A 25771-nucleotide genomic window follows, 5' to 3' on the forward strand; every position below is an offset into this window, starting at 1 on the left:
CTGTGCTGCCCATTGGAAACACACAGAAGCCACGTGTAAGAAGAGGAACGGGTGTGTTATCTCACAGATTAAAACCTGCCCGTCCTGTCAGACTCCTCGGCCTTCATCCATGGAAGAGACTGCATCATTAATCTTGTTCACCATCTCAGTACCCAAATGAATGAAAGCAAGTCATCCTAGATTCCAAGTCATCGCCTGCCTTGGAATAATAAGCTGGTGTAGAGTTACGAGTTTATAAACACTCTTCGATCCTTTACAGCAATTTATTATATCATTCCAGGCCTATGAATAATAATATTCAATATAATAATGTAATAACATAAGTAATAATGTTCTGTGTAATGTTTAAGAAAGATCTGCAGATGCTGGAAAAATCAAAGGTAGACAAAAATGTTGGAGAAACTCAGCGGGTGAGGCAGCATCTATGGAGCGAAGGAATAGGTGATGTTTTGGCTCGAGACCCTTCTTCAGACTGATGTGGAGGTGGGGGTTGGGAAGAAGAAAGGAAGAGGCGGAGACAGTAGGATGTGGGAGAGCTGAGAAGGGGAGGTTAAGGCGAGAGAAAGCAAGGACTACCTGAAATTGGAGAAGTCAATGTTCATATCACTAGGGTGCTCTAGATGTCCTTATCTACCCAAGCGAAATATGAGGTGCTGCTCCTCCAATTTGCGGTGGGACTCACTCTGGCCATGGAGGAGGCCCAGGACAGAAAGGTTGGATTCGGAATGGGAGGGGGAATTGAAGTGCTGGGCCACCGGGACATCAGGTTGGTTAGTGCGAACCGAGCGGAGGTGTTGGGCGAAGCGATCGCCAAGCCCACGCTTGGTCTCACCGATGTAGAGCAGCTGACACCTAGAGCTGCGGATGCAATAGATGAGGTTGGAGGAGGTGCAGGTGAACCTCTGCCTCATCTGGAAAATCTGTGTAATGATGAGTAATAATATTTTCTGTAATAATGAGTAATAATATGAGCCATAATATTTAGTGTTTTCGTAAACCTATAGTCTAGGAGAGCACTGAATATTATTATCCATATTTGACAGCAGTCACTACTTATTGTTATAAGGAAAATTATGTAAAAATGTCAGTTCTAATCCTTATTTCTAATCCTACTCTCTCTTCTCCATACTTCCTCAGCCTGCAACCCTTTAGTATAACGTTGCACTTTCACACTGGCACTATTGTCTTCAGCTGGCAAAGTTCTAACTCCTGGAATTCCCTAAACATCTTTGTCTATGTGCCTGCTCCTTTATGACCACCCTCAAAGATTACCTCGGTGTCCACATTATCTTCCAACTGCCTCAGTGTTGCTATATGAAGTTCAGTGTCCAATGTTGTTGGACCACACAGTGTTTTAGTTTCAGTAGAACCCTTGACTGCACACCGCTTGCTTATTGCCATGGACTGGCAGGCCAATGGGCCCTTTTTGCATGATATAGAGTCGCACAGCATGGAAGCGTGGGAGATTGCAACCTTCACGTGGTCCGCCCTGCTTTGACGAATGCAATCAACCTGCCGTGCACAATCAAATAAGATCAAATAGAACAAGTTGTCCTACAACTTTAGGCTGTGCACGCCATACGCAAGAAGAAGAAGTACAGCATGGAAACAGGCTCTTCAGTCCAACTTGCCCACGCTGGCCAACATGCCGCATCTACACTCGTCCCACCTGCCTTTGTTTGGCCCATATCCCTCTAAACCTGTCCTATCCATTATCTGTCTAAATCTATCTATCTATCTATCTTCTATCTTCGATCTATCTCTACATAACTAAAACTCTGATCTTGTGCTCTTCCGGTTTTGCATTTTTTCTATTTGCGCAAAAACAGTACAGGATAGCTCTATGATTTTTCTCCACCTTACTCACCATTCTACTGTGTTACAAGGACAACGAGTTTTGTTCTGATCAATGGTATATAAAAAAAGTTATTAAGGTTTTAACATTGTAAAAACCGCGCATGCACAGATTGGTCTCCTCTCCTGTCAGTCTCCGCCACGCAGATTGGTCTCCTCTCCTGTCAGTCGCCCCTTCCTGCACCATCACCGCACTGATTGGCCGGGTCCGCTGTCAGTCATGGGCGGCGCCTGCCTCGCCCGGCGAGGAGAATATAAAGCTGAAGGAGCAGCGGAGTGAGCATCACTAACGCTCCGTCGTTTGGAGCTGCGTTTGCGGCCGCCTCCGTGGTGACGAGCAGGCAAGCCCACTTCACGGCCTCCATGGTGCCCAGCCGCGGCATCATCGGCCACTTAGTCCAACCCGGGCTTCTACCCGCGAGGCCCCGGCCGGGGTTCTATGCAGCGATTCATGAAGCATCGAGACCGCGGTGGCGAGGCCTCTCGAGGGTGGCGCCATGTCGGCGGTGGGGCCTCGCTACGATTGGGGCGCATCGGCGGTGGGGCCTCGCGGTGGCGGTGGGGCCTCTCGATGATGGGGCCCCTACAGTGGTGGGGCCTCGCGGTGGCGGTGAGGCCTTGCGGTGGCGGTGGGGCTTTGTGGCGACGGTGGGGCATTGCGGCGGCGGTGGGGCTTCGCGGTGGCGGTGGGGCCTCGCGGCGGCGGTGGGGCCTCGCGGCGACGGTGGGGCCTTGCGGTGGCGGTGGGGCCTCGCGGCGGCGGTGGGGCTTTGTGGCGACGGTGGGGCCTCGCGGTGGCGGTGGGGCCTTGTGGTGGCGGTGGGGCCTTGCGGTGGTGGTGGGGCCTCGCGGCGGCGGTGGGGCCTTGTGGTGGCGGTGGGGCCTTGCGTCGGCAGTGGGGCTTTGTGGCGACGGTGGGGCATTGCGGCGGCGGTGGGGCATTGCCGAATTTCAAAATCCGCTGAGAAACCTACCTCTTTTTTCAGTTTTTTCCTGTCTCATGTCTGGTGGGGAGGAGGGGGAATAGAGGGAGTGGAGGGGGAGAGTGGGGGAGATAGGGAGTGGGGAATAGAGGGCAGTAGGGGAGGTGAAGAGGGATAATGGGGGGATAGGGTGAGGTGAGGAGTGGGGGAGGTGGGGGATAGACCGATAGGGAGGGGAGATGAATTATGGAGGGAGGGAGTGACTGCGGTTAGGGGAAAGGAGAGGGATGGAGAGGTGAGGGATTGGGGGAGGGGAGGAAGAGAGGGGAAAGAAGAGGGAGGATGAAGAGGGGGGGGAGTGCGGGGGGATGAGGGGAAATCAGCCGCGTCTGCGCAGTTGGGGGCTATGGGTGAGTGGTGGAATATTGCGTTGGGGGAACGGGTTGTGTTGGGGGAACGGGCCTCCCGTGTGACGGAACCAACAGGTCCCACTTAGTCTAGTGTTTCTTAAATGTTGCGATAGTACCTGCCGCAACTACCTCCTCTGGCAGCTCGTTCCATACATGTTGTGTGGCTCTGTGCATCTTCCACACTCCAGTAGAGCAGTTTGAGATGTGTTGCCAAGTTTAGTTTGGTTTAGTTCAGAGATACAGTATGGAAACAGGCCCACCGAGACCGCACCGACTAGCAACCCCGCACATTAACACTAATCTGAGGAAAGACATTCTTGCCATAGAGGGAGTACAGAGAAGGTTCACCAGACTGATTCCTGGGATGTCAGGACTTTCATATGAAGAAAGACTGGATAGACTCGGCTTGTACTCGCTAGAATTTAGAAGATTGAGGGGGGATCTTATAGAAACGTACAAAATTCTTAAGGGGTTGGACAGGCTAGATGCAGGAAGATTGTTCCCGATGTTGGGGAAGTCCAGAACAAGTGGTTACAGTTTAAGGATAAGGGGGAAATCTTTTAGGACCGAGATGAGAAAAACATTTTTCACACAGAGAGTGGTGAATCTCTGGAATTCTGGGCCACAGAAGGTAGTTGAGGCCAGTTCATTGGCTATATTTAAGAGGGAGTTAGATGTGGCCCTTGTGGCTAAAGATATCAGGGGGTATGGAGAGAAGGCAGGTACAGGATACTGAGTTGGATGATCAACCATGATTATATTGAATGGCGGTGCAGGCTCGAAGGGCCGAATGGCCTACTCCTGCACCTATTTTCTATGTTTCTATGTTTCTACCCAATACACACTGGGGATAATTTACATTTACTGTATATCAAACCAATTAACCTACAAACATGTACGTCTTGGGAGTGTGGGAGGAAACCGAAGATCTCAGAGAAAACCCACGCAAGTCACGGGGAAAACGTACAAACTCTGTACAGACACCAGTCGGGACCGAACCCGGTCTGGCGCTGTAAGGTAGCAACTCCACTACTGCGCCACTGTGCCCCCCAAGTATCTACAATATTATTGTCCTGTGAGGTACTTTACACCAAAGATTATAGAGAGGATCTTTGCTTTACACAGAGTCTCAGCTATTTGTGCATTGTAACATTCCTCTAGGTGGCAGTAAAGTAATGATTATAATAAAGTCGATAGTAATTTATTTTTGGGAGCACAGGCAGGAGATAGTGAGCTTAGCAGCATAATGTCCAGATAACAACCTCTTCCTCAATGTCAGCAAAGTAAAGGAGCTGGTTGTGGATTTCAGGAAGCGATGTGGAGTAAACATCCCAGACTGTATCAATGGTGGTGAAGTGGAGATGTCCGAAAGCTTCAAAGTCCTAGGTGTAAATATGACCAACAATTTGCCATGGTTCAACATTTACACTTCAGCCAAGAAAGCACCTCAATGCCTCCACTTCCCCAAAAGACTAAGGAAATTCCAATTATTCTTATCATTTTCTATTGATGCACCATAGAAAGCATCCTATTAAGATGCATTACAGATTAAGACGGCAACTGTTTTTGCCCAAGAGTGCAAGAAATTGCAGAGGGTTGTGAATGCAACCCATTCCATCACGTAAACCAGCCTTCTCACCCCCACCCTCCCTAACCCCGCCCCCCCCCCCCCCCCCCCCCCCCCCCACCCTCATCGACTCTATCAATACTTCACACTGCCTCGGTAAAGCAGCCAACATAATCAAGAGCCTGTCATCCTCTCCTGACGTCTCCCATCAGGCAGAAGTTATAGAAGCGTGAAAGAACGTACCACTAGACTCAAGAAAAACGTATTTGCAGTTAAATGGATCTCTCATAAGCAGAGGATGTATTCCTGATCTTCCGATCTAACCAATCGCTGTGATGGTATTTCAGTCTCTGTCACAGAGGCCGACGTCAGGAAATCCTTCAGAGGGGTGAACCCTCGAAAAGCGCCTGGACCTGATGGTATACCCGGTCGTGTTCTAAAAACCTGTGAGGACCAACTGGCTGGAGTTTTTGCGGACATTTTCAACCTCTTACTTCTGAGGTCTGAGGTTCCCACCTGCTTCAAAAGAGCATCAATTATACCGGTGCCCAAGAAGAGTAAGGTGACGTGCCTCAATGGTGATGAAGTGCTTTGAGAGGTTGATCATGGCGCAAATCAACTCCTACCTCGACAAAATCCTGGACCCACTGCAGTTCGCTTATCGCCACAACAGATCAACGGTGGATGCGATCTCGCTGGGCCTCCACTCCGCTCTGGACCACTTAGACAACAAAAACTCATGGAAATGTGTCAGACTCGATAACAATCAGCATGGGAGCACCTCAAGGCTGCGTACTCAGCCCCCTGCTGTACTCACTCCCGAGGCTGGGAGCTCCGCAAACCACAGCTCCATGATGTTGAAGCAGTAGGCCCAACACTCCAGAGCTTCAAATGGCGATCCAGGTAAGGTGAATCCAATATGTAGTTTAAAACCAACTGTTTAATGACAACATACAGTAGGATCTAAAAGTGTCACACTGTCACTGTTGGGTAGTCATGGTCCTCTAGTCGTGGGGGGCCTCACAAGTGAAATAGCTTAGGGCCTCTCTTCATCTAAATCCAGCCCTGAAAACCAAGAACCTGATTATGGACTTTGGAAGGAGTAGGATGGGGACCCACAGTCCCGTTTATATCAACGAGTCGATGGCTGGTCAAGATCTTCAAATTCCTGGGTGTGCACATCTCTGAAGATCTTTCCTGGTCCGAGAACACTGATGCAATTATTAAGAAAGCACATCAGCGCCTCAACTTCCTGAGAAGATTACGGAGAGTCGGTTTGTCAAAGAAGACTCTCTCTAACGTTTACAGGTGCACAGTAGAGAGCATGCTGACTGGTTGCATCGTGGCTTGGTTCAGCAACTTGAGCGCCCTGGAGAGGAAAAGACTACAAAAAGTAGTAAACACTGCCCAGTCCATCATCTGCTCTGACCTCCCTTCCATCGAGGGGATCTCTCACAGTCGCTGCCTCAAAAAGGCTGACAGTATCATCAAGGACCCACACCATCCTGGCCACACACTCATCTCCCTGCTACCTTCAGGTAGAAGGTACAGGAGCCTGAAGACTGCAACAACCAGGTTCAGGAATAGCTACTTCCCCACAGCCATCAGGCTATTAAACTTGGCTCGGACAAAACTCTGAACATTAATAGCCCATTATCTGTTATTTGCACTTTATCAGTTTATTTATTCATGTGTGTATGTATTTATATAATGGTATATGGACACACTGATCTGTTTTGAGTCAATGCCTACTATGTTCTGTTGTGCTGAAGCAAAGCATGAATTTCATTATCCTATCAGGGACCCATGACAATAAACTCACTTGAATACTTGTCTACCTTCAGTATCAATCAGCATCTGAAATTCCTCCTACACTGTCAACATTTATTTTACACAAAGCTTTTGTGAAGACATTACATTCGAGGCACGGCATATCCAAACAGCTAATGGGTACTTGCAAGACAAAAAACTTAACCTATTTATACGTTGATATTTTAAACTGCATACTGAACACTGAGTCTGTATCAATGTTATTTTTTTGTAAATCAGGCATAGATATGTCTGTCCTGTTCAATACTCCAAATAGCGGCAACAAACACACCAGGACACAGATCAATAAATGGTTTACCAGCAGTACTAACAAAGCTCATCTCAGAAAGTCAATTACAAAACCACATCCATTTTCAAGTTTAATGTTTTAAATATTCAGACCTCAGAAAGTTGGGCAATTCTTCCAGAAAAAATATTGTATTGTAGCGGCATTGCTAGCGCACGCAGATATCAAACCCGGCGTTCGGAAGCAGCGGTCACGTGACTCGGGAGGGGCTGTTGTTTACGCGCGGTTTTTCCCTTGCGTGCGTTAGTTCAGCGCTGACCACCGTTGTGGGCAGACGTGTCTGATAAGCCTGTATGCTGCAACTTGAACTTTCCAATAAAGATCTGTTGAAAACTCCAGTAGTCGTTTCTCAGACCACTATTAGTATTATTATAACAAACCGAGCCGATAATCTGAATGAAGAAGAGTCTCAAATCCAAAATGTCACCTATCCATGGTCCCAGGAGATGCTGCCTGACCTACTCCTGCACTTTGTGTCTTGTTTTGTAAACCAGCATCTGCAGTTCCTTACATCTACGACAGTAACAACAATCTAGTGGAGATCAGTTTCGACAGTCTGAGCAGGCAATTTGTTCCAAAATATCAGATCCCATTCAGATCTTTTGTAGGTATCGAGAGCTCAGATCCAAAGAGTGCAGTTGGGAGCAAGGTGTCATATCATGAACTATTGGCCCTTAAGATTTGAGGGAGTTAGATGTGGCCCTTGTGGCTAAGGGGATCAGAGGGTATGGAGAGAAGGCAGGTACGGGATACTGAGTTGGATGATCAGCCATGATCATATTGAATGGCAGTGCAGGCTCGAAGGGCCGAATGGCCTACTCCTGCACCTAATTTCTATGTTTCTATGTTTCTATTAGATTTGTAGTCACCAGTTTGTGACGATTATTAATAGACGCCATTGCAAATTGTTGACGATTATTAATAAACTGCCCCCCCCCTTGTAGCCGGAGCAAAACCCTTATCCATTGATGTTGGAGACATTGGAGACCGAGATTGTTGGAATCTGGGGCCAAGGAAAAAAAACTGCTGGAGGAACTCAGCAGGTCAGGCAGCATCTGTGGATCGAAATGGAACAGTTCGCTAAGTTCCTAAGATCTATGGGTCCCCACCTTAAAAGTCATCTGTGTATTTCCCTCCACAGATGCTGCCTGACCTACTGAGTTACACAGAAACATAGAACACAGAAAAACAGGTGCGGGTTAGGCCGTTCGGCCCTTCGAGCCAGCACCACCTTTCAATATGATCATGGCTGAAAATCAGTACCCCGTTCCTGCTTTCTCCCCATATCCATTGATTCCATTAACCCATTTAAAAAGTGGATTGAGCCACTAGATCTCCTCAACTTGGTCAAAAAGGCTCACTTCAAAATTTAATCACGACTCTGCTCACTCCGACCTGTGCGAGATAACCACTGATGAGGTGCTTGCGCAATAATCAACCAGTAACAGAATCATATGTCAGTCCCGCCATCCCAGGAATTAACCTGGTGAACCTAGGCTGCACTCCCTCAATAGCAAGAATGTATTTCCTCAAATTAGGAGACCAAAATTGCACACAATACTCCAGGTGCGGTCTCACCAGGGCGCTGTACAACTGCAGTAGGACCTCCTTGCTCCTAAATTCTTGCAATGAAGGCCAATCTGAATCTGAATCTGAACATGCCATTAGTTTTCTTCACTGCCTGCTGTACCTGCATGCTCCAGCATTGTGTGCTGTGTTCTCCTGTAGTTTATATGTTTGACCCAGTTTCCAACATCTGCAGTCTCTCGCGTCCCCATGAAAACTGATACAATATTAACACAATGCGCAGCATTGCGATTTCTCGCTGCAAGTCTAAAACTCCCAAAGATATAGAAGATGCATTAGAGATTTGCACGTTTAAACGCCGGCAAGATTGGGGTTTATATTCCGCACTGGCTTTTTCCCCCCTGGAGAAGCGCACCATTGCAAATTGTTGGTCATTAATATTGTTGGGTCTCTATATTTATAGCAAAGAGACCGATGCAAAAAAAAAACCACATTGCAAAGATTGGAGCGACGTGGTGGGGAGAGTTTGCAGAAGAACTGTACCTAGTGCAATCCCGCCTCTCCACTATACACACGCGTGCGTTTTTTACTGCCCTAACCCAGCACAGTGTAACCAACCCCATCGGATATGTTCACACAAGGTACTTCTACTGAGCAGAGTGGGTTCAACAAATACCTCTGTTCAATCGGAGCCCCACTACATTTGCAATGAACAGCCCCGCTGCCACTCCACTGACAGATCGTGAATGAAACGCAATGTTTAGGAAGGACCCGCAGAGCGAAGATAGAGACACAAAGCTGGAGTAACTCAGCGGGACAGGCAGCATCTCTGGGTGGAAGGAATGGATGACGTTTCGGGTCGAGACCCTGCTTTAGACTGAGTTAGACCCGGAATGTCACCCATTCCTTCCACCCAGAGATGCCGCCTGTCCCGCTGAGTTACTCCAGCATTGTGTGTCCGTCTTAGACTCCAGGCAGTTCGGACTGAACGCAATGTTGATGAACCAAATAAAAGTGCACGTTCCTCAGCTTGATCCTGCCCGCGTTCTCCGTCTGATTCCCTTTCCCAATTACACTTGTGACATAACGCACAGCAAAACGCCGCTGATCCAATGATGTGCAACCGTGCAGCCTATAAAAACTGGTCCGGAGCCAAAGCTCCTACCAGTTATCGGCTGGTGTGTGATCAGTGAGCAAGCAAGCAAGCAAGCAAGCAAGCAAGAAGCAAGCAAGAAGCAAGCAAGCAAGAAGCAAGCAAGAAGCAAGCAAGAAGCAAGCAAGAAGCAAGCAAGAAGCAAGCAAGAAGCAAGCAAGCAAGCAAGCAAGCAGCAAGCCAGCAAGCAAGCAGAACCAGTACTGAACAAGGCGATGTCGGAAAGCTGGGGATACGGAGTAGACAACGGTGAGATGTGCTCTGCCCTAGTACCAGGGGGCACCCCCTACACAGCGAGCTGGTTCAATCCCAGCATCGGCCCGACTGTGTGTGTGTGTGTGTGTGTGGACTGTGGAGGAAAGAACTGCAGATGCTGATTTAAACCGAAGATAGACACAAACAAGCTGGAGCAACTCATCTTTCATTCATTTGTTCTATAATCAATGTCCAAATCTCCAGTTACCCTCTTCCCTGACTCTCAGTCTGAAGAAAGGGTCTCGACCCCAAACGTCACCCATTCCTTCTCTCCAGAGATGCTGCCTGTCCCGCTGAGTTACTCCAGCTTTTTAGTGTCTATCTTCTTCGACCTGACTACAAACAGCAGGTTGATCTGCTGACTACAAACAGCAGATCAAGCGCTGGACAGTGGAATAACCTCAGGAGAGGAGACGTTTTAAGACATCTTTCCCTGTCATTTAAAGAACTCGATTCCTCTACCGCTTGAACATTAAAAAAAAAAAAAGGACATTGCATATTATATTTCTATTGCAATGAATATCACTGTAGGGGCTAAATGGTTCTGTGGTTTAAGATTAACTAACATTGTAGGAAAGTTCACTTTGATATTTGTTGCCAGATTCAATTGCTTGATCAGTATCATCGTTCTGTCCGAGGCTCCACACACTGACACCGCTAAACTCTCATGGTGCAAACTGCCGCACTGGGTATTAGATTCACAGTCACTAAACATTGAAAAAATGTATCTCCTTCCCGGTTGCAAAATCGAAACTCTCCGCTTCCTCCTCTTCCCTCTCTCTCTCTCTCTCTCGCTCCCCGCCCTCTCTCCTTCTCTCCGCCTCTCTTTCTTTCTCTCTCTTTCTCTCTCTCTCTCGCTCTCTCCCCATTCCTGCTGCAGCTTTCAAGGAGAGCAGAGGGTGACCTTGGCTGTGGTTTCACGTTGCAGGTCCGGTCCACTGGGCAGACAAATTCCCCGTGGCTAAGGATGGTCGCCGGCAGTCGCCCATCGAGATCAAGAATGCGGAAACCAAGCACGACCCGGCTCTGACCGAGCTGATCCTCAGTTACGACCCGTCTACCGCCAAGAGCCTCGTCAACAACGGCCACTCGGTCCAGGTGGATTTCGACGACAGCGAAGAACGGTCGGGTTAGTACAGATGTGGTTGTATGAGGCTGTGTGTGTGTCCATGTGTCTATGTCTCTGTCTGGCTATGTGTGTGTGTGTGTGTGAGAGAGAGAGAGAGAGTATGTATGTGTGTGTCTCTATATATATGTGTGTGTCTCTATATATATGTGTGTGTCTCTATGTGTGTGTCTGTCCGACTATGTGTGTGGCTCTGTGTCGGAGTGTGTTTATGTGTGTGTGAGAGAGAGTGTATGTGTGAGTGTGTATGTGTCTCTGTGTCTGACTATGTATGAGTTTGTGTGTGAGAGAGAGTATGTCTGTGTGTGTCTCTATGTGCGTCTCTCTGTCCGACTATGTGTGTGGCTCTGTGTCGGAGTGTGTGTGTGTGTGAGAGAGAGTGAGTATGTCTGTGTGTGTCTCTATGTGTGTGTGTGTGTGTCTCTGTATGTGTGTGAGAGAGAGTGAGTATGTCTGTATGTGTCTCTATATATATGTGTGTCTCTGTGTCTGACTATGTATGAGTGTCTGTGTGTGAGAGAGAGAGCCTGGTTCATGACTGCTACCAGGAACACCACAGACTCTACCTCTCTGATTGTTGCCGTTCAATTCGAGGTGGTACAGTGGAATAGCCGGTTGAGTTGCTGCCTCGCAGCGCCAGAGACCCGGGTTAGAGGCTACGTGGATTTCACTTGCGTGCTCCGGTTTCCTCCCACATCCCAGAGACGTGTAGGTTTGCAATAACAAGGAAAGACCGATATACTAAGTATGGGTCAGGCTTTGTAGATTAGTTGGCCTTTTCTGTAAAAAAAATATATGCTACTAATGTATTCAACAATGCAAGGACTCGGTGGGCTGAAGGGCATGTTTCTACGCTGTATCTTTACAACTAGACTGTCGCTGCTTTAGATTAGCCGAGAAGTACAGGCTCTGAATCATAAGGATTGCACGTTTCACAATGAGCAAGAAGCGCGTCAGCGGATAGTTTCCAACTGGTGCTCTAGTTAAAGCCCAGCTGGAAAACCAGCCCACTAAAAAAATTTGTCACATTCGTGACGAATTGCGAAATGGTGAAATTTTCGCCTCTCGATTTGGGGAAGTTCGACGCTGTGCAGATAGGCGTTGAACTTCTTGTTTGAAATTCTTACTTGCAGCAGCACAACAGAATATGTAAAAGTGCAAAGGTGGCAGGGTTGCTTTGAATGGGAGGAGGGGGGTGGGGGGAAACAAACCAGTCAGATTGCTGGAATAGTTGCAAAAATAAGAGACGTTTAGTTTGAATTTGGCGTGTGCCGAATGATTTGACCCACGCATAGCCGAACGCCTTTGCAACCACTTAAAAAGGCACTCAAAAAGGGACAAAGTAGATTGCCTGCACGGGTAAGTGATAACATCCTGTTTAGATTTCCCTGTTGCGTCCCCGCAGAAGCTTGGCGGCCCCATATTGGCCAGTATTACATTCTCAACCTTGCTGACGCTGTTGGAGATTTGTATAGGGAACCTCAGCCAAACAATAGTAGTTTAGTTTATTATTATTATTATTATTATTATTATTATTATTATTATTATTATTATTATTATTATTATTATTATTATTATTATTATTATTATTAATATAATTATTAATATTATTAATTTTTATTATTATTGAACTACAGAGATTATTAAGTATTATTATTAAATACAGTGTTATGATTGTATGCTTTTTATGTGTACATGTGGATATATACACACGCACTGATTTTTTTTTTGTCTCGTTTATTATATTGTATTGTGTTTACATATTCTGTTGTGCTGCTGCAAGTAAGAATTTCATTGTTCTATGAAATGACAATGATTGACTCTTGACTTGATTATTGTCACATGTACCGTGAAAAGCTTTTTTATTGCATGCTATCCAGTCAGTGGAAAGACTATCAAGCTGACCACAGAGCACATTTCCAGGATAAAGGGTATAATGTTTAGTGTAAGGTAAAGCCTGATTAAAGATAGTCCGAGGGTCTCCAAAGAGATAGATGGCAGGTCTGGACCACACTCCAGTTGATGATAAGATGGTTCAGTTGCCTGAAGAAACTTCCAAAATGTGGAGGTGTGCGTTTTTACACTTCTGTACCTCTTGCCTGATGGGAGAGGGGAGTGAGACGGTTCTTGATTAAGCTGAAGATAGACACAAAGAGCCTGAGTAACTCAGTGGGTCAGGCAGCATCTCTGGAGTAAAATAATGGGTGGCGTTTCAATCCTTGATTATACTAGTGGTCTTGCCGAGGCAGCGTGAAGGTTAGATAGTCAATGGAAGGGAGGTTGGTTTGCGTGATGGTCTGGATGCGTCCAGAATTCTTTGCAATTTCTTGCGGTTTTGGACGGACCTGATAAATTGCAGATGAATTTGGAACTAAAGGGACTGTTGATGCAGGTTTACAAAAAAACCCACACAAAATGCTGGTGTAACTCAACAGCTCAGACGACATCTCTGGAGAACATTAAAACTAAAAGGAAGGGGAGAGGGAAGTCTAGTTGGGGCACAGGAGAAGGGAAGGGGTAAGAAAGGGGAGCGCGTGAGGGAGAAAGAGGAGGGAGGGTTGTAGGAAGTTGCAAGTCAATTATTTGAAGGAATAGAAACATAGAAATTAGGTGCAGGAGTAGGCCATTCGGCCCTTCGAGCCTGCACCGCCATTCAATATGATCATGGCTGATCATCCAACTCAGTATCCCGTACCTGCCTTCGCTCCATACCCTCTGATCCCCTTAGCCACAAGGGCCACATCTAACTCCCTCTTAAATATAGCCAATGAACTGGCCTCGACTACCCTCTGTGGCAGGGAGTTCCAGAGATTCACCACTCTCTGTGTGAAAAAAGTTCTTCTCATCTCGGTTTTCAAGGATTTCCCCCTTATCCTTAAGCTGTGACCCCTTGTCCTGGACTTCCCCAACATCGGGAGCAATCTTCCTGCATCTAGCCTGTCCAACCCCTTAAGAATTTAGTAAGTTTCTATAAGATCCCCCCCTCAATCTCCTAAATTCTAGCGAGTACAAGGGATAAAGAGAAAACTCTATCACAAGTTGAGATGTTGTTGTGGGAGACTTCACTGATGAAGTGTCTTGAGTCAACTACAAGGTCAGATGGGGAGTGTTTGTAGTTTAGTTTAGTGTAGAGATACAGCGTGGAAACAGGCCCTTTGGCCCACCGAGACCAGTGATCCCCCTACACTAACACTATTCTACACTCTAGGGACGATTTACAGAAGCCAATTAACCTACAAACCCGCACGTCTTGAAATGTTGGAAGAAACGGGGGCACCCGGAGAAATCCCACACGGTCACAGGATACATGTTCAACCTCCGTACAGACAGCACCTGTAGTCAGGATCGAACCTGGGTCTCTGGTGCTGCAAGGCAGCAACTCCACTGTTGCGCCACCGTGCCGCCCCAAAATCCTGTGCTTTTAAGTTCTGCTTTTAAAGTCATCCACTTATTTGAAACCCCTTGATCTAGCTTCCAGCCCCCCTAAACTTACAGAGTTAAAGATCTTCTTAATGCACAGTACTGCTATCTATCTAGGAGGATCTGCCTAGTTCTATTTGGGTCCAGCCAGTTACAGCTGCAGAATCTCTGTTAACTGGGAAAGAGTGCAGGGATTTACGAGGATGTTTCCAGGACTTTGAAGGGTTCTGCTGTAGGGAGAGGTTGGGCAGGTTTGGGCTATATTCCTTGGAGGGCTGGAGGATGAGGAATGTTCTTATAGAGGTATATACAGTACGATCGTGAGGGGAATAGATAGGGTAGATGCACAGAGTCTTTTACCCAGAATGGGGGAATCAAGAACCTGAGGATATAGGTTCAAGGTTTCAAGCTCAGTTTATTGTCACGTATACTAGTTTGCAGCCATACAGCCATACAAAAAAAAAAAAGCAACAAGACACACAAGTACATAAAAGTCAACATAAACATCCACCACAGTGGATTCCCCACATTCCTCACTGTGATGGAAGGCCATAAAGTTCAATCTTCTTGCTCTTTATTCTCCCGTGGTCGGGGCAGTTGAAGCGCCCGCGTCGGAGCGATCAAAGCTCCCGGCTTGGAGTTCCCGAAGTCGGACTCTAACCAGAGACTGCGAGCTCCACGATGTTAAAGTTCGCAGGCACCTGCGGTTGGAGCCCAGAGGTCAATCCCTTGCAAAGGGATCACAAGCTCCGTGATGTAAGTCCGCACGCTCCCGCGGTGGAGCTCCCGATATCAGTCTCTGGCAAAGGCCTCCAACTCCTTGATGTTAGGCCGCAGAGTGGATGGAGATACGATACGGAATAAAATCGCATCTCTGTCGAGGTAAGAGATTAGAAAAAGTTTCCCCCAAACCCTCCCCACTCCCCACATAAAACAAGCTAAAGAACACTAAACACATACATTTAACACATACAAACAAACAACAAAGAAGGAAGGGACAGACAGACTGTTGGCGAGGCAGCAGATGGAATGGGAGGAGGTAAAAATTAAATAAGAAAAAGGGCAACTTTGTCACTTGAAGGGTGGTGGGATATGGAATGAGCTGCCAGAGGAGATAGTTGAGGTTAGTACTAGAACAACATTGAAAAGACCTTTGGACAATTGGATACCCAGTGTCATGGGGCAAATGTTTCTTATCACGACTGGAGAGCAGTAATTTTTGAGACAAAGAATAAGATTGTGAGGGGATACAAGATGGAATTATTTTCGTAGAGAGTGGTTGAAGTCTGACACACTGCATGAGAAGGTGGTGAGGGCAGATACAATCAACATTTAAGAAGTATGTGGACGTACGTTTAGTCACCAAGGCATAGTAGACTATGGTCTACCTGGTGATACAAGGGATTGTATGCATCGGTAGACACAAAATGCTGGAGCAACTCTGTGGGACAGGCAGTATCTCTAAAGAGAAGGAATGGGTGATGTTTTAGGGCGAGACCCTTCTTCAGATTGCCAGTTCCTTCCTACACATTGTATGGATGGTTGGCAAGGACATTATGGGCCAAAGAACCTCTTTACCAGCTGTGTAATAATGGTCATTTTAAAATCTGCTAACTGGGTCCTAACATTCACCTTGATCTACATTGACTCCCAACCAAATGTATTTTTAAACTGTCCTTGCTGTCAAAACCTTCCTATCTTTAACTTCTTTCAGACATCAGCATGCACTGAACTCCCGCAGTTCTGGCTTTATAAACATGCATGAATCTAATCTCCATTAGAGATTGTCATTGAATGTCAAAGGTATGACCTCCAGAATACTTCCTCAAAACATTTTTCAACGCTATTTCCTTGTTTTTCTTTTTTTCTTTTGAATTTTCTTTAGAAATCTTTTTTGTTTGACAAAGCCTTTGGTAATTTGTTGTATCACCTTGTGATACAGTGGTGTCAACTTTTATTTGATGGCCTTCTCCTCAAAACACAAAGAGATATTGACCCATGTTATAAGAGCTGCAGATGCTGGTTAATACACAGAAGGACACAGTGCTGGACTAACTCAGCGGGTCAGGCAGCATCTCTGGAGAACATGGATAGGTGACGTTTCGGGTTGGGACACTTCTTTGCGTCACCTACCCATGTTCTTCAGAGATGCTGCCTGACGTGCTGTGTTACTCCAGCACTTTGTGACCTTTATGTGTGATTTGCTGCTGTGTGCTGTAATCCCTCTAGCATTAGTAGCCTTTAGTCTGTCTAAGTTTCTAAACATGAATCGTTTTTATTATTCCATACTTTTATTCAGAAGATTGATCCTTTAATAGGACGTAAATAATGAGAGATCTTGGTTTAGTTTAGAGGCACTGCGTGGAAACAGGTCCTTCAGCTCACCGAGTCCGTGCTAACCAGTGATCCCTGCACACGACCATCCTACACACTAGGGACAACTTACAATTTTATCGAGGCCAGTTAAACTACATCTTTAGAGTGTGGGAGGAAACCGGAGCACCCAGAGGAAACCCACGCTGTCACCGGGAGAACGTACAAGCTCCATACAGACAGCAACTGTGGTCAGGATCGACGCCTGGTCTCTGGCGCTGTAAGGCAGCATCTTTACCACTGTGCCACCCTAAATTCTTAGATCTATTGTAATGAACAATTACTAAAACATTGATTACCTTGCTATATTCTGTTAACGTTCATATGTTTTTGTTTGTTACCTCAGTATTGTCGGGTGGTCCCATTCAAGGTAAATATAGGCTTCGTCAGTTCCACTTGCATTGGGGAGCCCGTGACGGACACGGCAGTGAACATGTAGTAGATGGACAAGCTTACTCTGCAGAGGTAAGTAGTCCCAAAGTCTTGTACTTATGAGAAAAATAGTGCAACAGATTAGCTGGGGCGCACCAGATTAGTGTAAATTATTAAATTTTCTAGCAAAGTAGCTGGGTTTAGCTAAGGATGCTATCTATAATTTTAGTTTGGAGAAACAGGTCCTCCGGCCCACCGAGTCCGCACCGACCAGCGATCCCCCCCCCCCCCAACACTAATACTATCCTACACACACGAGGAACTATTTTTTACATTTATACCATACCAATTAACCTACAATCCTATATGTCATTGGAGTGTGGGAGGAAACCGAAGATCTCGGAGAAAACCCACGCAGGTCATGGGGAGAATGTCCAGACACTATCCGTAGTCAGGATCGAACCCGGGTCTCTGGCGCTATAAGGCAGTAGCTCTCCCGCTGCGTCATCATACGGCCCAATAAGTACAAATGTTAAAGCAAAAGATTGCACTAAACTAATTTTGTGCAGGAATATTTTACGATAGCAAATTAATATTTATTCCTGCATATCATAAACTGTATCAAATCCAATTTCACTTTGATTTTGCTGTTAGTCTGAATCAAGACACTGACTTCAGGTAAAAAAAACATTTCAATCTTTGATGTAAAACAGGGAACAATAATCAACAATACATATTTCTTGCACCTCAGATGAGGTTTTGAAAAGTTAATTTTAGATGTTTGAGATTCAGCGCAGAAACATGCCCTTTGGCGCTCTGAGTCTGTGCTGACCAGTGATCACCCCGTACACTAACACTATTCTACACACTAGGAATTTTTTTAACAATTTTATCGAAGCCAATTAACCTACAAACCGGCATGTCTTTGGAGTGTGGGAGGAAACCGGAGCACCCGGAGAAAACCCACACAGTCACAGGGAGTTCAGTTCAGTTTAGTTTATTATCACGTGTACCGAGGTACAGCGCAAAGCTTTTGTTGCGTGCTAACCGTTCAGCGGAAAGACAATACATGATTACAATCGAGCCGGTGTATAAATGCATGATAAGGAAATAACATTTAGTGCAAAGTAAAACCAGTAAAGTCCGATCAAAGATAGTCAGAGGGTCACCAATGAGGTAGATAGTTTTGTCCATCCAGGACTACTATCAGTAGATCAGGGAGAAAGTACAAATTCCATACAGACAGAACCTGTAGTAAGGATCGAACCCGTGTCTCTGGCGCTGTAAGGCAGCAACTCTACCTCTCTGTAGCAATGCTAAATTTCACTAGCCACCGAAATGAAAGTAAAAGTATGCTTATGTGATTTAACGCTGATATTTGTGATTTGGCCCCGATGAAGAATTTTCAGCCTCGTTCAATGTTCACTCACTCTACCTGCCAACAGCTCAGACCTGGCGCAGATAGCATCAGACATGCCAGAGCTAGATCAAGCGCACTGTGACTGATAGGTGTGAATTCTTGCTTGCCTTTAATGCCATGGTGACAAGCAGGTTCTAACCAAGTTTGTTGCTGTTTCCAGCTCCACCTGGTACACTGGAATGCAGATAAGTATGAAAGCTTCGAACTAGCGGCTCAAGCACCCGATGGCTTGGCTGTGATCGGCGTCTTCCTACAGGTACAAATGAATATTTAATATGCTATCTTTATAGTAAGTACAACAATGGCCAACATTATTCTTCCAAATACAATGAGTTCCTGCCAGTGTAACTGTGTTGAACTCCAAAGGCGTTGAAATTAGATTTATGGATAGACTCACAAAGCTGGAGTAACTCAGCGGGTCAGGCAGCATCGCTGGAGAAAAGTAATAGATGACATTTTGGGTCGAAACCCATCTTCAGACCAAATCCGAAGGGTCTCGACCCAAAACGAGACCTATTACTTGTCTCAAGAGTTGTTGCTTGGGATGTTCATTCCTACACATTATATTTACGGATGTTAGTTTTGCAATTGCTTATTAAACACCCGCTCAGTAGAATTGAATATTGGGGCTGTTTTAATGATTCGTGCAGGAAGGAACTGCAGATGCTGGTTTACACCAAAGATAGACACAAAATGCTGGAGTAACTCAGCGGGACAGGCAGCATCTCTGGAGAGAATGAATGAGATCCTTCTTCCGACTGAGAGTCAGGGTAGTGGGAGTCACAGAGATATGGAAGGGTATAGTGTGAAAACGAAACATCAAAGGGGTCGAAGTAAAAATGTAGAATAGATCAATGTTAACTAGGGGACAGTGAAGGTGACAACTAAGCATAGTTGTTTAGTTTAGAGATACAGCGCGGAAACAGGCCCTTCAGCCCACCAAGTCCACGCCGACCAGCGATCTCCGCACGCTAACACCATCCTACACACACTAGGTACAATTTGCATTTTTACCAAGCCAATTAACCTACAAACCTGTACGTCTTTGGAGTGTGGGAGGAAACCGAAGATCTCTGAGAAAACCCACACAGGTCACGGGGAGAACGTACAAACTCCGTACAGACAGCACCCGTAGTCAGGATCGAACCCATGTCTCCGGCGCTGCAAGCACTATAAGACAGCAGCTGCGCCACCGTGCCACCCAAGCTCATGTTGTCAAGCTCCACATCCTAGTTCTCCGACCAGTTTGACTGGCCCCTTGATTAAATGTTATCTTTGCATGCTTCGTTGTCACCTTCCCCTAGCTACATTTTCCTTGAACCTCATCCCCTTTGATGTCACGTTCTCACACCTTCCCCTTCTATATCTCTGTGTCTCCCTCTCCCCTGAGTCTCAGTCTGAAGAAGGGTCTCGACCTGAAACGTCATCCATTCCTTCTATCCAGAGATGCTGCCTGTCCCGTTGAATAACTCCAGCATTTTGCGTCTGTCTTCAGTGTAAGCCAGCATCTGCAGTTCCTTCCTACACATAATAGTTTCTTTCATGTTTTTTAAACTTAAATTTTCATTCAGTGAGCATTCCTCACTGCATTGCCATGTGAGCAACCTTTAGTTGAACTCAATAATACCAGGTATTAGAGCAACAATTGTTCATAGATGTTTCATGCCAAATTTTAAGAGTAACCTTTGAATTATGAAAATGATATGCAGCCATTGCTGTAATCGAAGGCAAATTACAGGTGTAAATTGACTTGTTGCCAAACATGAGCTTTTTACTGGTGGTTTTCCATTCCTCTAGTACACTGAGATGAGAACTGAATAGCCATGGCAGTTATGGTATGAGCCCGTCTGATCCAGTATATTTTTGTGAATTTCAGGTAGCTAAACATAATCCAGCGTTGAAAAGACTCATCAGTTCCCTGGATTGTGTTCAAGAGAAGGTATGTCCCATTCTGTACAACCTCTGGGTGTATACATTTAGTTTAGTTTAGAGATACAGCGCAGAAACAGGTCCTTCGGCCCACCGAGCCCGCGCCGACCAGCGATCCCCACACACCGACACTATCTTGCACACTAGGGACAATTATATCAAGCCAATTAGCCTACAGACCGGTACGTCTTTGGAGTGTGGGAGGAAACTGGAGATCCCAGTGAAAACCCACGAGGTCACGGGGAGAACGTAGAAACTCCGTACAGACAAGCACCTGTAGTCGTGATCAAACCAGGGTCTCTGGCGCTGTAAGGCAGCAACTCTGCCGCACCGAGCCCATCCATGTCTTGGATCTTTTATAATGAATGACATAGCACATGGGCATGAAAACATGCAACTCTTGTGTACTGCCTCAGTGTAATGTACTAATTTACACTCTTGCTCTTAAGTATTGATTGTGCCTGGACAGGTTGAGTGAGTGGGCAGATGCGTGGCAGATACAGTATAATATAGATAAATGTAAGGTTATCCACTTTGGCGGCAAAAACAAGGGGGCAGATTATTATCTCAATGGGGTTAGGTTAGGTAAGGGGGATGTGCAGCGAGACCTGGGTGTCCTTGTACACAGGTCACTGAAAGTTGGCTTACAGGTACAGCAGGCAGTAAAGAAAGCTAATAGAATATTGGCCTTCATAACAAGAGGATTTCAGTATAGGAGCAAAGAGGTTCTTCTGCAGTTGTATAGGGCTCTGGTGAGACCACATCTGAAGTATTGTGTACAGTTTTGGTCTCCTAATTTGAGGAAGGACATCCTTGTGATTGAAGCAATGCATGAGATTGGTCCCTGGGATGGCGGGACTGTCATATGAGGAAAGATTGAAAAGACTAGGCTTGTATTCATTGGAGTTTAGAAGGATGAGGGGGGAATCTTATAGAAACATATAAAATTATAAAAGGACTGGACAAGCTAGATGCAGGAAAAATGTTCCCAATGTTGGGTGAGTCCAGAACCAGGGGCCACAGTCTTAGAATAAAGGGGAGGTCATTTAAGACTGAGGTGAGAAAAAACGTTACTGGATGGATTTAAGAGCGAGTTAGATAGAGCTCTAGGGGCTAGTGTAGTCAAAGGATATGGGGAGAAGGCAGGCACGGGTTATTGATTGGGGATGATCAGCCATGATCACAATGAATGGTGGTGCTGGCTCGAAGGGCCGAATGGCCTCCTCCTGCACCTATTTTCTATGTTTCTATGTGCCTTGTACTGTACTGTAGGCAAAAAAGAATTGCACTTTATCTCCGTACATGCGACAATGAAGTACCATTGAAGATTGAACGAGGGATCCCATTTTACACCAACCTATTTCCGTTTTCCTTCCTGACTTTCTATGATGTCTGTCGTGCTATCCTGCAACATTTCCAGTGGTTTACCCTTCCCACTAACTTGGAACGACTGGCATAACAGGACTTGGGTGTATAGCTAGTCATTCGTCATAGTATAGACATGTATTTTGACCTTGATTTAACTTCCATTAGCCAATACTCATGATTCACCTTTAAAATACCTGCACATTTTCTGTTGCGCCATGATCAGCCTCTACTCCCCATCTCTCTTTACCTGGCTGTTGTATACAGTCATTGTCTGGCCTTTATTACGCCCCAACTCTTGAGTATTGCGTAGGCCCTGCTGAGTTTTGCTACAGATACAAATAAACATTGATCATCAGTTATCTTCTCCACCTTGAACCATGTGCTCCAGAGATGCTGCCTGAACCTCTGGCAGCACATTGTTTCACCACAGATTCAACATCCGCAGTCCCTCACATCACTGTTGTATTGTTTTGTTTATTTTTATTATTTCAGTGTTTAAGAATTGAGTTCAACGACTTTAATCCTCACACACTACTGCCGCCATCGCTTCAATTTTGGACTTACCTAGGATCTCTGACAACGCCTCCTCTGTATGAAAGTGTCATCTGGATTGTGCTTAAGGACCCTATTCATATCAGCAAGGAACAGGTAAATACGAATGAATGGATAAATGAATCTTAAATGTCACATGTGACAAGTCACAGTGACATTCTCTGTTTTTCATACCCAAGGTATGAAACAAGGTATAAGACATTCTTGCCATAGAGGGAGTACAGAGAAAGTTCACCAGACTGATTCCTGGGATGTCAGGACTTTCATATGAAGAAAGACTGGTTAGACTCGGCTTGTACTCGCTAGAATTTAGAAGATTGAGGGGGGATCTTATAGAAACGTACAAAATTCTTAAGGGTTCAAAAGGGAACTGCAGATGCTGGAATATCGAAGGTACACAAAATTGCTGGGGAAACTCAGCGGGTGCAGCAGCATCTATGGAGTGAAGGAAATAGGCGACGTTTCGGGCCGAAACCCTTCTTCAGACTGATGGGGGGTGGGGGGGGGGGGGGAAGAAAGAAGGACAAGGGGCGGAGGTGGAGGAGCCCGCGGGCGGATGGGAGGGTGGGAGGAGACAGCTAGAGGGTTAAGGAAGGGGAGGAGACAGCAAGGGCTAGCCAAATTGGGAGAATTCAATGTTAATGCCATAAGGACGCAAGGTCCCCAGACGGAATATGAGGTGCTGTTCCTCCAATTTCCGCTGTTGCTCACTCTGGCAATGGAGGAGACCCAGGACAGAGAGGTTGGATTGGGAATGGGAGGGGGAGTTGAAGTGCTGAGGGTTGGACAGGCTAGATGCAGGAAGATTGTTCCCGATGTTGGGGAAGTCCAGAACAAGGGGTCACAGTTTAAGGATAAGGGGGAAATCATTTAGGACCGAGATGAGAAAAAGAAAATTCACACAGAGAGTGGTGAATCTGTGGAATTCTCTGCCACAGAAGGTAGTTGAGGCCAGTTCATTGGCTATATTTAAGAGGGAGTTAGATGTGGCCCTTGTGGCTAAAGGTATCAGGGGGCATGGAGAGAAGGCAGGTACAGGATACTGAGTTGGATGATCAGCCATGATCATATTGAATGGCGGTGCAGGATCGAAGGGCCGAATGGCCTACACCTGCTCCTATTTTCTATGTTTCTCTAAAGGGCGTCGACAAAGTTACAAAATATTCAATTTTTCACAATAAACATTTTAATAATCGAGCCATCCACAGTGTACAGATACAGGATAAAGGGGATAACGTTTGGACGAGTTTGTAGGTTAAAGGGCCCGTCCCACTTTCACGACCTAATTCACAACCTTTTTTACTCGTGGACATTTTTCATCGGGCTAGAAAAACGCCCCGGCCTACTTGATGCCACGAGTACCTACGACTAGCATCATGACCTGCCTACGACCTACCTACGACCTCGTGATGACCATGCTGCGAGTATGAGTCAAGGGCAAACTCGGCAGAGGTCGTGAATTAGGTCGTGAAAGTGAGACAGGCCCTTAACTGGCCCCCGTGAGTTTCCCCAATGCGTCGAGAATAGATGCGAAAGTGGGATAACGTGGAAGTAGTGTGGTCGGCGTGGACTGGGTGTGCCGGAGGGCTGTATCTCCAAACTAAACTCTCTCTCTCTCTCTTTGTGCTTTCAGATCGCCAGGTTCCGCACCCTGCAGTTCACGGGGCCAGACCACCTCATGAAGGATAACTTCCGCCCTCCCCAGCCTCTGAATAACAGGGAGGTGCTAAGAAATTTTCAATGAGGACGAGGATTTGCACACAGCCAGCAACTTGCATTCCTGAACTAATCTGAGCAATAGTCTGTCACCATCCTTCTGTTCCCTTTCCCCATGCAGTTAGAATGAGTGTAGTGGGCAGCCATCTCTGAGCACAAACAAACATGGTTTATAAGATTATGGCTGTCAAAGTTTCTGTATCTCCATGAATCTTGCCACTTCAAATTTAAAATGAATTAGTTTGTATTGAAAATGGGACTTGAAAGTCGTCTAAAGAAGTGAAGGATTAATCAATAGCACTGAATATATTTTCCAAGCTTTAAATGAAATTGATTTTCTCTGTGATGTTACCTACAGGATAATTTACAAAGCTAATTAGATTAAATGTTTTTAAAAAGAACTCATTCACAAAATGGTCTTTTGACCAATGCAATAAGAGTTATAAGCCATAGGAATGAGTCAATAAATGTGTTACACTGCCTCGCGGTACTGCTGTGTCTTTTTTTAAACAATTGTATTCCCATGTGGTAAGAGTATGTTGAAGGCTGGAAAACCTTATTAACCTGCACTGTAACCTCACTGTTATCTGCTGCTTCCTGTTCACGATTACGGACAGAATCTATCTCAAGGGGGTGGGGGGGGCTTTGATCTTCGCAAGTTATAGGAGTAGAATTTGGCCATTCGGCCCATCAAGTCATAGATTGATACAGTGTGGAAACAAGCCCTTCAGCCCAACTTGCCGACACATGTCCCAAATCCACTAGTCCCACCTACTTGTGCTTGGTCCATATCCCTCCAAAACTGTTCTATCCAAGTACCTGCCGAACTGGCTCTTAAACATTGAGATAGTTCCAGCCTCAACTACCTCCTCTGGCAGCTTGTTCCATACACCCACCACCCTTTGTGCGAGTCTACTCCGCCATTTAATCATGGCTGATCTCTGCCTCCTAATCCCATTTTCCTGCCTTCCCCACAAACAAATGACCACTTGTGATTCCTGAAGAGTGCCTGTTACCACTACATCTCAATTCTCCTGCTGCTGAAGCCATTCTTCAAATTAATTGCAATCTTTCACCTTGATTGCTGCTCTACTGATTGTCGTTACTCCCCTTTCTTACTCTTAATAACTTAATCAAAACTAGATTGTATTCTCCCCAGCACACCTTATTGACCTTGTTTTTTGTACTCCGATCGTTAAGGCAGGAGCTCACCCAGTAGCTGAGCCGTTTAGTGTTTGGTGTTAATCTCTGAGAACAAATTACTGTGCAATTCCTTGTTTAATTGTTTGTAATGGGATGATATAAAGCATTGGAATGATAGCTTTGAACTACCAGTAAATGATCCATAAACTAAATGAAAAGGATCCTTATTCATTTGTACTGTGTGATCGAAAGCTTTGTACAAACAATATTTTTTAGTTTAGTCTGGAGATACAAAGTGGGAACAGTCTCTTCGGCCCACCAAATCCATGCCGACCAATGATCACCCAGACACTATTCCTAAGTTATCCCAATTTCACATCCTACACACTAGGGGCACTTAACAGAGGCCAATTAACCAAGGTCAATTACAATGCGGGAGGAAACCGGAGCACCCGGAGTAAACCCACACAGTCACTGGAAGAATGCATAAACTCTATACAGACAGCGCCCATAGTCAGGATCGAACCTGTGTCCCTGGCGCTGTAAG

The 25771-nt window shown here is 45.8% G+C and overlaps 1 protein-coding gene across 2 annotated transcripts; it reads left to right on the forward strand.

The window, feature by feature from the left end:
• The first annotated feature begins 9568 nt into the window (after nucleotides 1-9568).
• On the forward strand, nucleotides 9569-25436 carry ca13 (carbonic anhydrase 13). 2 transcript variants are annotated; one of them, XM_033020200.1, is made up of 8 exons: nucleotides 9599-9616; nucleotides 9701-9799; nucleotides 10734-10934; nucleotides 17071-17189; nucleotides 18677-18772; nucleotides 20393-20455; nucleotides 22306-22461; nucleotides 23999-24563. In XM_033020200.1, exons 2-8 carry the CDS (start codon nucleotides 9766-9768, stop codon nucleotides 24107-24109), a joined length of 780 nt encoding a protein of 259 aa, XP_032876091.1. In that variant the 5' UTR covers nucleotides 9599-9616; nucleotides 9701-9765; the 3' UTR covers nucleotides 24110-24563. The 2 variants fall into 2 exon arrangements, with proteins under 2 accessions (XP_032876090.1, XP_032876091.1); XM_033020199.1 differs by having other exon boundaries at nucleotides 9569-9799; nucleotides 23999-25436.
• Nucleotides 25437-25771: the final 335 nt, after the last annotated feature.

This window comes from Amblyraja radiata, chromosome 4 (assembly GCF_010909765.2).
Source record: "Amblyraja radiata isolate CabotCenter1 chromosome 4, sAmbRad1.1.pri, whole genome shotgun sequence".
NCBI lineage: Eukaryota > Metazoa > Chordata > Chondrichthyes > Rajiformes > Rajidae > Amblyraja > Amblyraja radiata.